This window comes from Haemorhous mexicanus, chromosome 17 (genome assembly GCF_027477595.1).
Source record: "Haemorhous mexicanus isolate bHaeMex1 chromosome 17, bHaeMex1.pri, whole genome shotgun sequence".
NCBI lineage: Eukaryota > Metazoa > Chordata > Aves > Passeriformes > Fringillidae > Haemorhous > Haemorhous mexicanus.
The window spans coordinates 7,557,778-7,569,995 of NC_082357.1; the positions used below are offsets into that span (position 1 = coordinate 7,557,778).

At 36.6% G+C, this 12,218-nt stretch overlaps 1 protein-coding gene across 3 annotated transcripts in view; it reads right to left on the reverse strand.

Moving 5' to 3' along the window:
• SNX29 (sorting nexin 29) overlaps positions 1-12,218 on the reverse strand; it is a 101,658-nt gene that overhangs the window by 47,942 nt on the left and 41,498 nt on the right. For all 3 annotated transcript variants that reach the window (XM_059861210.1, XM_059861209.1, XM_059861211.1), the window contains 3 exons: positions 11,822-11,938; positions 10,957-11,012; positions 9,951-10,032 (listed from right to left, as the gene is read on the reverse strand). In XM_059861210.1, coding sequence (XP_059717193.1) covers positions 9,951-10,032; positions 10,957-11,012; positions 11,822-11,938 — 255 coding nt within the window. The remainder of the gene's footprint in view (positions 1-9,950; positions 10,033-10,956; positions 11,013-11,821; positions 11,939-12,218) is intronic.

Consider the following 12,218-nt stretch of genomic DNA (forward strand, 5'->3'; position numbering starts at 1 on the left):
ACAAATGCATATGTAAACAAAAATTCAACTAGTTTTGGTAACAAGAATTCAGGTACTGTAATAATGGAACCACAATAGTAAGTCTGCAAGAAGCATTCAGATTTCTTTTTCACTTTGAAAACAAAGCCAGGATAATTAACCACCTACAGGACTATCTGTTTTAACAATTGAGTACATCTTTGAAGGCAAATGAAGGAATATATGAAATGCAACTATTTTGCATTTATTTCTTGTACTAAAAACTATATTAAAATCTTTATTCATCCACCTCTAAGGCCTCTCCCTGCCTATTCTCACTTCAACCTGTATATTGTTTGGAATTCTGCATGCATTCTAAGATTCATGCTTCAATTTCCCCGGGGGGGGGGGGGGGGGGGTGACCAAAAAAAAAAAAAAAGTAACAGTTAAATTATTTTAAACTGTTATTTAATATGGAAATCCTAATTTAACTAAGCACTTATCTTTGCACATGTGATTTGGTGAATCATGCAGTTTAACATTACCTGCTAAGCTGTAACCCATAGTTAACTAAGGAAACCTGTAGATGTAATTGAAATTTTTCAGGACTGCAAAAACATAGATTGATTTCTTAGATAAAACTATTGGAAAATTTCTTACTGTTCTTCTATGTACATAGAAACTGATTTCATTTGGACAGCAAGAGACAAAAATGGAACATTTGGAGCCCTGTGCCATATGGAATTTATTGACAATCAACTAATAGACTGTGAAAGGTATATTAAAGCTCATGATGCTGCACACATTGAAACTCTTAGTATTCTAATAGTATTCTCACAGGGGAATACAATTCCCAAGCCATGGGATTGCTACACACTTAATGCACATTCAGTTGGGAAATCAAACTAAGTAAATACTAAATATAGAATTATTTGGATAAACTTATCCTAGTCTAGTCACTGAAGGCATATAGTTATCTTAGGGCCATGTCATAGAAAGTTGAAATGACTACTCTCAGGTTTATTCTCAGATCAATTTAAAAGTTTAATTCTAAATAATTTTATTTCCTTTCTGATTCCCCTGTTTTCCTGATATCATCTAATTCCTAACCTACTTAAATCATTTCCAGGGTAATGAAAATGTACAGATTAAATCAAAATCACTGCTAGAATATTTACTCATAGACAAAAGACTTCACTTTAATACTATCTTGAATATCAAAAATTAATTAAGTAGTTTCTGTTTGTAAGTTAAGAGCACTTTCTGCTTGGCTCTCCTGTGTAAAGATTGATTGGTAACCTTTCTGTAGCTATGAGCTATGGCAGCTCTAAAAAAATTTCAGTTAATAAGTATGTTTAATGAATTAGTCTGTTATTTTCTCATCAGAAACATGTCTGAAGTCAGATTTGGAGAGCAATAGCAATAACAGTAGTAATTTAATAATGTTTATCAGTCTACTACCTGTTCACATAATATTACTGAAATGCCAAAAATCTTCAGAGAATCAATGTGAAAGCACAAATTTAATGACTGCATACTTAAATGAAAAATGCTGCTCCCACAGTACTGGGGTTTGAGCCAGAAGTTTCTTAACAGGTTAAGAATCTTTAAGCAGTTCTGAGTCAAAAATGCTGTTAGCAAGTCCTGGTAACAGCCTGGTACCCACTGACCCAGCTCATCACCTCTTACATATAAAAGCCTGAGGAAAATAAAGGACAAAAGCCAAGATTCTAACTTGCTCCAGCTCCAGTGTACACTGACCAAATGCCTGTAATCAACACTCATCCTTCTGATCTGCAGAAGCCCCATGTGGGTGCTTCTCTTTTCTGATGCAAAATATGGTTTGGCATATTGAGGATTCTTTTTTTTTGTCTCTCTCCAGTACAGCTGGCAGCAAGAGATACTGAGTGAGATATTACAGAACCTTCTCCCATTGCAATGACATCCATACTGTAGAATTCCAGATTAAACATCAGGAAGAATATTCCCTCACAAAGTTACTCCTGAATCTTGCCTGCAAATGTGGCTCCCATTTCCTGGAAGGATGGATAGACTGAATCCATAATGAAAAATGAATTCTAAGACAGAGAACTCTACAAATACTGCTCCACAAATACAAAAGTGCTGAAGTCAAAGTCCTTGTGAGTCCTTGTTCCATTCTAGAGGGAAGGAAATAATGTTAAGGGAAGGTAAGCAGTGAAAACTCTACTAAACCACATATAAAAATGGCACAAGATACAAGAGAACTCAGGACATTTCAGCAGCAGAACACTTCAAAGGACACAGAGAATACTGAGAATGTCTGTAAAGAATCAGTCCTAGGCTGGACAAGGTCATAGTTTTGAGCATGGAAAAAAAATGATGGAGAGCTTAAGGAATGCAAAAGGAAGCTACACTAAGGAAGCTCCTGTGACATTTACCAGCTAAATAAGCATTACAGTGGGGGGGGGGGAAGAGTGATAGAAAACCATTACTTCTGTATTACTGTAACTCTACTGTATTCATGTATTTCTGACTTCCCTTCCCTCCCTCACAAGATCCTCTTGTTTGTTACATACTTTCAAATCAATGCCCAAGCATGTGATAACAAAAAGGAAAACTAGCAACTGGTTTGGAAGGGACAACCCAAGCAGCATGAACACAAAACCAGAACATGCTAATTGGCACCATTATTTTTTGATGTTAACTCAGCTAAGCTTGACTGGTGAATGTTTCCCCTATATTTGCTTTTAAATAACACTACAAATCTTGGAGTATCATTAGTCCATAGTTTTACACTTTGGATAATAAAGTTTTTTTAATTTTTAAAACTGGTTCAACTTTAATGCACATCTCAATTATTCAGGAGCATGAAGAGAGATTTTGATCAAAGTTTACCATTTAATAAATAATTGTTCTCAGGGGACTGAAATTATCTTGTTAGAAAAGCAGACTATGACATGGGAGTAATGTATTTCAATCTACTTAAGTTTTATCCAAATTATGTATTTCTGCACTCAAAGCATATAAAAGAAGTAAAAAGTATTCATGAGAAAAAGTAAGAACCATTTTCATTTTACTTCACTTCAGGACAATGGGATCCTGTTAAGAATACAAATTCAAGCTCAATTCTCCAAAGTTACCTCTGAAGTGTGAGAAATGAATACAAATGCAAGTTATATTTTGAGACAGCTGCAGGACTGCATTTATGGTTAAGTTCCCCCTTTGAAAATGATCCAATTTAAGAATTTTCTGCATAATGAAAAACAAATGGAACAATGAAACTTTTCAGCTGTGATAGGAGCAGCTTTTTGTGTGCCATAGAGACATAACAGGAATTGCAGTGAATAAGCTTTTATTTCAGTATGACCATTTTATCCACTTGCACAAAGACTACAAATACTTCAATATAATTTATATTAAATCTTCAAGTTTGTTATTCAGTTCATAAAAATGAGCAATATAGTGTCAAATATATGACACAACACGTATCAAAGCATGAACCTTAAAAACAGCCAATATTGTTCCACTAAAGAGAAAAATGTCACACATTTTAGGCTTACCCACTCAATTACAGACATGCAGAGTAATGATCACTGCTCCTGCAGTCAGTCCTGCTTCTATTCACCACAGCAGCACTAAAGGAACTGGCCACTAGAGAACAAAGGCAACACTGCCTCCACTTCTGCTACATGGAATCAGTATTTTTTGTCTTTTTATATACAAATCAAATAAGCACCAAAAAAAAAAAAATCACTCAATAGATAATAAGCTCCTTTTGACAGTGAAAGATGACTTATAATTACCCAGGATAATTAATGTCATTTCACAAACATGCACTTTGAACCCCACAGTCATTGCAATGCATGACAACCACTGCAGGGAAAGAAATTTCTGCAGAAGAGGAAATAGGTAAAATGGCAATACTGCTGCTTTTTTCTCCAAATAGAATATTGGGGGTGCTCAGGCAAGGGAAAGGAGGCTATCAGTCAGTTTCTAAAACACATAACATCACTAGTATTTATTTTAGATATATACTGAATATAAATTGCTTGCTTCTTTCTGAAGTAGTTACAAAATAATCTGAAAATAGAAATTCTGCTTTTACTTTCCTAGGACTTTTTGCATCCAGCACTTCAATAAACAAATCAATATAGTAAGCTGTAATTCTGTTTCCTTTAGAAAAAGAAATAATTACAGAAGTCTCCAAGGACTGATCTCATCTTTGTATAACCCCTCCATATACCCAGTTATTTAAAAGTTTTTCTGCTTTATGCTTCCTCTTAAGCTTCTTTGATGCATCCTTGGGTCCCATGGCAGAAAAAGTGGGATATTCACCCTTTTTGGCTCACGTACTCTCAAATCACTCTGAGATGCCATGAGCAACATCTTTCTTTCAAATTCTCCCAATCACTCCAGTTCATTTTCTTCTCTACTTGCCCTGAGCTGCACTGAAATGGAATATGATTAGAAGACTATTTATTTCTCCTTTTTGCCTGCTTAGCTCTGCAGCTGCTGAAGTCATCCAATTCATCACGTATCAGGAAAATAAAACGCAACTTTGGGTTGCATTTTCTGGGTTTAGTTTGTTGCTTACCTTTCAACTCTTAATTGCCAGTCCCTTGCCTTCCATTCTCAACCTTCGAGGAAATACCCAGGCTGTGCTGCCTTGTGATTAAATTCAAGGTCAGCAGGCCCAGCTGGCACACGCTGGACTGTGCCTTCCTGTTTCATCTCTCCCTCAAAGTATTTTCTGGGCACTGTCCTCCTCAAACACTTTTGGGTATCAGATACTGTTCTCCTCCATCTCTTTCATGTTGTGCTTCTGTGAAAATCCTTCCCTCTCCTCTCCAAGGACACTGAGAGGCTGGAGCATGTCCAGAGCAGGGAACAGAGCTGGGGAGGGGCTGGAGCACAACTCCACTGGGGAGCAGCTGGGGGGGCTCAGCCTGCAGCAAAGGAGGCTCAAGGGGAACGTCCTCACTCTGCACAACTCCCTGACAGGAGCCTGGGGCCAGGCAGGGTCAGGCTCTGCCCCCAGGGAACAGGGACAGGACAAGGGGAAAGGGCCTCAGGCTGTGCCAGGGGAGGTTTACATGTAATGATGGAGAAAACTTCTCCATGGAAAGGGCTGTCCAGAACAGGCTGCCCCCACCAGCAGTGGAGTCACCATACCTGCAGGAATTCAAAAGCCATGAGGATGTGGCTTCTGGGGACAGGCGTTAGTGGTGGCCTTGGCAGTGCTGGGGAACAGCTGGACTCAATGACCTTAAGAGATGTTTTCCAACCTAAGTAATCCTGTGATAAAAGCCCTTTCATAGGCAAGTGCACTGCTCTTCCTTCACAGAGGAAAACAACAGGTTTTAAAACATCATTTAAAGCAAAATAAAAAGAATTATTACAAGCAAATATGCCAGTCAATACTAAACAGCAAGACTGAAGATAGTCAAAGGAATAAAAAAATTGTAAGAAATGTTTATTGATTATAGTCTTAGGGTGTCCTATTCATATGCAAACAGTAACAGTCTTGTCTGATTAGCATATTAATCTTTAAACTTATTTGGTTTATAATGTAAAGTGTTCACTGCTCTGCAAACAAGGCGGATCTGCAAGAAGCCATTTAAATATTGATATCACTTTAGGAATCATAAAATCTCAGTTTCATTATCTTAAGTGTCAGGCATTGATAATTATAGCAACAAAAGGCATGACTAATGGCATTTGCTGTACACTTCACAGGAAAGTGGAATCCTCATCTATACAGAAAACAAGATACTCTACAGTTGAGAAAAATGACAAAATAATATTACTGCAATAATCAACTTGCTTTACACACTAAAGAAACTGCATCTATCTATCACCATCTAGAGGTAAAATGAAAATGCCTTTTTTTTTTTTAATTCTGATCTGGATTCTGTCTGTATGCCCATGAATATATTGGACAAGAAATTATTTTCTAATGTCTACATCTCTGCAGTTTGATGCCCATCTCTTTTGTGTCCACCACACAAAAGAGATGGGTATCAAACTGCAGAGATCACATATAGCAGTCATCAGAAAGCAACCTAGAGAAACTAGGTTGCTTCTATCTAACTAGAGAAAACTGGCTGTTGGAAAAGAAGACTTTTGCCACCATGACCCTGGCTTTAAAAAGTCACCTAATGTTTAAATTGTCTGTTTAACAGACTGACTTTGTACAAAACAAATTAATTTCTCCATATATGGCTGTGTCCTGTAATGTTTCTAACTAATCAGTGTGCCACTCAGTAATAGCCATCAGAAACTTTGTAAGAGGATAAACTCTGAACCTTCTTTTGGATAACTGCCTAATGTTCTTGCTGAAGAGATGGTTATGAATGTCTAGTCTGAGCTCCTGTCACAGCCTGGATAATTTCATCCACTGAAGTCCAAACAATCCTTATGATTTGTTGACTAGTAATAAAGATATCAATTGGTCATCTAATTATTTTTTCTACTCAGATGCAAAATTAATTGTACTAGTAATCTGTCAGTGCTAATGAATGGCAAGCCAGGAGTCAAGAACTAAACCTGAAGCAAAACAAACTTGAGCAAATACAAATAGAGAGGATGTGCTCTGAAAACATTTAGAATGAGCTTGCCATGCACAGAAGATAAGCATTAGTTAGAAGGAAAGATATTTTGTCATCATACCTAATATTTCCATTTTAGGACTAAATTAGTCATTATTAGCATAACATTACAAAGGCAACTCGTGTTTAGTTAAAATCACCTCCAAGTTTCTTGCACCCTGCTCTTACAGCAAGGCACACTGATCTCAACAGTTCAGAAAATTCCTTAGAGAATTATGAAATGTATTTTATCCAGAACACTTAAATGTAAACATAAGGTATAGTGGTTTTTATAGTGGTCCAAAGTATCACTATCCAGGGATTTCCTTAGAAAGAGGTCACATCTTTGCGTTTGGATTGATTTTTCTTCAATTTAATTAGCTCAATTATTTTCTAGACCCACAGAAACTTCCAGTATTACCCCATATTCTACATTGTCGAGAAGACCACAGTCATGCAATTGTTTTGAAATTGTAAGGCAACAGTTTCAATGGCTGATCCAATTTGCATTTTGAAACAGTTAAAAATGTCTCCATTTCCTTCATGATTTGAAAGATTGCTATTGTATTCCCCTCTCAGTTGCCTTTCATGCAGGCTGAGAATTTCTAATATGCTCCTCCAAAAAAATCTCTTTTTTTCACCCATATTATTTGGAGTTGCTATATTTCTTTGGAGAGGAGTAGAACTGCACACAGATAAACCAGAGATTATACACAGCATAATAGCATTTCCTATTTGTCTATCCCTTTCCTAATCATTTGTAACAACTTGGTTTTTAGACCTCTTTAAATGCTTTTTTAAATTATGTCAGATTAGCTACTTTAAAATCTGTGGTATGCAAGCCAGAAGCTATTTATCAGTCACTTTTCAGCCATTTCACCTTTGAATTTCTGGTGCACTGCATGTGGAGATTTATGCTTTATTTATTCAAGAAGATCTTCTACTGGCATTTCATTTAAAACAGACAATCTGCTATTCTCCACAAGGAAAAATCCAGAACGAGAATAACAACTCCATGGTGAACAGAGATTATAAAATATGCATTTTTCTGTTACTATTTTATATTCTGAGAAAACAAGTGAAAAAAGATTTTTAATTGAACTCAATAACTGCACTGAAGTGCACATCCAATTCTAAACAGCTTTTCCCCTAAATTTTATGCACCCTCTAATTGTTCTAACATCCACAGTTGAATGATACAGATCCCCAGCTCTGTTCATTTTTAAGACAGTAACAGATAGTGCTAAACCGGGGCACTGAATTATCTGCTGCTCACAACTGTCCCCTTGAACTCAGCCATTCAAATTGAGCATAAAATTTGGCTACATTTCCAGAGCTTGTTTTGAAATCCTCAAGATTCAAAACCAGTTAATTCTGCCAGTTAAACATTACTGCAAGAGTGCAGTGTAACTCTACAAATACAGAGGTCTGATTGAAATTTCCACATCTAATAGGATTAATTATAAAATGCTGCTTGCTTTCAGAGTCCACAGTTTTATTTCTGAGCTTGTCCAGAATCCTTAATCCTCAGCAGAAATTAAAGAAACTATTTGATGGTTGAAACTGTGACAAGTATGCTGGTGCTGGAAACTTTTCCTGCTATATTTGCTGAAGAGCAACATCTGGGTTTTTTTAAGGATGAAAACTGCACTGATTTTGGACATCCAAAACAGATGTTAACATGCCACAAAAAGAAATGCTTTGAAATGCCCTTCAAAACAGCACTACAAATCCACATTAAATTTAAAAACATAAAATTAAATTTTAAAAAGCAAGCACAAGAAGAAAAGTCCTGCAGGAGTGTATTTTTATCCTGTCCAGGTCAGGCCTTCTTGATATGCAAATTAACAGGTCATTAATTTCTTTTCCTGGTTTAAGAAGCACAAGTGCAAAACTGGCATTGATTTTGAAGAGGCACAGCAACCCGTATTTATTTCTCCTAGTTCTTTTATTCTTCAGAATCTTTTTGAAGTCCATGAAAACAGATAACAGACATTGTGGAACTGATAGGTTCGTACTTTTCCAAACTACCTGAGATGTTCAGCAATTGTATCCACCCTCTTCTGGTATTCACCCACTTGCACAGTCACGTCCAGTCAAACTTCATGACAAACACTGAACTCTTCAATAACCTAATTTGATACCAAGTTACAAATAAAATTTAAAAAATCATTAAAGTCTTCACAGAATGGGAAAGGTTGGAAGGGACCACAGTGGACCATCTGGTCCACCCCCCCCTGCTCAAGCAGGATGAAAAACACAGAGCTACTCAGGAAACAAGCAGTAGAAACCAGAGGTCTTCTGGTGGACAAGGAGCTGTAACACCATTAGAGGAACAGGTGGGGTGAGATCTCGATGCTTTTAAGAATTTCTGTGTTGGCAGACTTATGTCTGGGTTTGAGAATCTGGAGCCACAGACAGCAGAGTGCAGAAATAAGTGAAAGCCAGAAAGACAAAAATATTACACTTGTCAACAAGTTGGGTTTTCACACACCTGTACATCTCAATTTGATTGATTATTCAGTGCTTCTGAACAAATTACTAACTGTTCCCATCCTGGTGGCTTTTCTTTCCATTACCTCAAGTCTTATTTTTCATTGTCTTTTACTGGCCAAAAGGTGGGTATTTTCCTGTGTTTTTCAACTACCTGCCAACACTTCATAAATGATTCAAAATTCTACAAAACAACATCATTCAGAGTGAGAGGAATGTTAACAAGCTTCAGCAATCTTGTTCTGAACTAAGTACATGTGGCTGAAACAAAAGTGGAGAAATTTTGCAGCTGCTAACAATCCACAAATAAAGAAATGCAAACAGCCTAGGACAGCACATTAGGGAGTGTTTGAAGTTCACCCTGCCATTCTATCCATGGAGGGGTCACTGCTCTGAAACCAAGAATCCAGCAATCAAGGAACAGTATAAAATTTCAATGCCTCAGCTACAAGTCAGGCTGGAGCACAAACCCCTAAATTCTGACCTGCCTGAGGCAGAACACAATGTGAACATGTTCAATAACACACAGTGAAGAACTGTTTCATTATTCAAGATGTTTTCAAGTGAGCTACTACAGTAAACCACATCTGTCTGTCTGTCAAGCAACATTTCTGGTCATTGTTATCCCCAAAACTGAAGTACAACACGTACATGCATACTGAAGAAGGCTTTACTGATTAATATTGAATTGTTACACTCCCTGACCAATGGAGTCATCTTATTAGCATGCTTTTAAAGTATTAAACTACTACAAGTCAACCCTTAAAATATGCTATTTGAATAATCAACACGATCCTATGGATGAATATATATAAAGTTACTGCTGCTGCTCATCTCTAATGAAATTATACAAAGAGCTTTAAATGATTAACATGTGCTACTTCAGTCAGAAACTTCTACACACAATCCCTGCTCAGCTGGCTCACTTACCTGGTAAACATGGAATGCATTGGCAGCTTTTCCACGCAGGAAGACTGAGGGAATCCAAACATTAATAAGAGCACGATTTGATCTGAGGAGGAGAGAGAAAAACTTCAAATAGGGAATCATATTTATGTACAAGAATTGCAAAGCAACTACATACAATGACTTAAATAATGATCAAAGTAATCAATAAAGCAACTTAAAATTTCAAATGAAGTACCAGAAAAATTGGAGTTCTGCCTGAACTTTTCATATGTTCTGAATCTAAAAACGTTCCTTAAAATTAACCCAACTGAAACAATTCCTTCTGCAGGCTTTCTGCGGTTTGGGGTTTTTTTCACAGCATGCATTTGACAACATTTGATTATACACATGAAGCAAAAATTATTCACTTCAACAAATTCAACATTTTCAGCCACAAACCTCAGGTAAAGTTCATTAAATAACAGAAGAGCAGTGCACAATTATGCAAAAGCCATTTCCATCCACTCTACGTTTCTATTATTCAAACACATCAGCTACATTTTCAACCCCTCATCCACAAAAACAAGATTCATTAGTTTGACCACTAAAGGCAAAATTCCAGACCACAACACCCCCAAATGATCTGGGGTGGGTTCTTAGTGGGGGTTTGGGGGTTTTTTTGAGCATTGATTAGGAGCTATTTTGTAAATGAGGAAGTCCATCACATGATGAATAGCAACCAGCACCCTTCAAACCCAAAGAACTAAAAGCAGGAACTTCTTGGTGCTTTGGCAGAACACCAAGACCTAGGGCACTTATAAAGCACTCCAAGGGACTCCTCCTAAATCTAAACTCCTTGAGTTCAGCAGTATTAACTACACTGGGGCATGGACTGTGCAGCTCTCCATACTTTTTAACAATGGAACACCACAGCTAAGAGTGCAGTTATTGGAAATAACAGATGGAAAGCAAATTATTGAATCTCTTTGCTTATTCTCCTTTCCCAGAGACAGTATGAAGAGAAAAATTTGTGAATTATGAAACTTACATTTCAAAATCTGATAAACTCTGATCTTCAGATGTTTGACTTAAATCTCCAGGGACCTTTATTTACAAAACAGAAATAATTTCCAAACAGTGGCTATTATGTTTTCAATTAAGAAAGCATAATATTATAAGGAAATTACAATTCAACATTCAATTCTATAAATGCCAATAAAACTATTCCTGACAAGCAATAAAAGAAAAACAAAATTCTGTAAGAAGATTGTGAACATGTCACCCTTGTGAGTCCTTTATGTTAGAATTTGCTACAGTTTTGTAAAGAAGCAAATTGGGGTTTGTAAAAGCATGTAATTTTGAAAGATACAGAAAATGCAGGGAAGAGCACCATTATTAGAGCTTTATGTGCAAAGGATGCTAAAACAAAGTACTTTGCATGTATAAGCCATTTATGGGAAAATATGAAGCACATAAAACCTACTGATCACTTTCTTTTACAACCAATATTCTATCAAGGGAAGGACACAAGAGCATTTTATTTCAGCTGTGCTCTTACAAAACATGATATTAGTACAAAAGTTCATAATGATGCAATGATGGACTAATACCTGTAGAACCAAAGGAAGTAGCAGTTGTTAGAAAACCAGATTGCAAGAGCATTTAGAACAAAACAGAAATAGCTTTTTACCTAACTTCACAACTAGAATAAACATAAAAGGGTATTTTATTTACTTTAAAAGGAAAATGTAAAATGTAAAGCATAATCTGGAATAGTTAAGAGGAAAGGAATTGTTCAAAGCCAATTCTTCACAGATCTGTTATTTCTTACAAGCTAATGGATATTTCATCATGAGGAGCATGTTTGAGCTACTCCAGAGGGATATTCTGCAGTGCAATAAACAAACACTCACCGGGCCTCTCAGATCAATGAGTTCTTGTCTCATCTGGAACACCAGAGCTTCCTTGGCCATCAGAGCACGGTGCAGCCTCTCATTGAATTCAATTAGCTCCCCATGCATTTCAGCCACCTGAAAAGAAAAGTCAAGGGATAACTGTGATCTGAATTGAGCAAAAAAAAAAATCTCACTATGTAATTTCTTACACATATATCAATTTCTTTTTACTCCCCAAGTACTGCTAATGTGGTAGTCTGAACTGATCATTAAGAACAGACATTGCTATAATTTTGATTCATGCCTTGGAATGCAGTTTTGATATTGAATAGGACAAAATACAACTTCATGTCAAATTTTATTCTTATCACTCGAAATCATATGACAACTGATTCTAATAAAACACCCATCGACT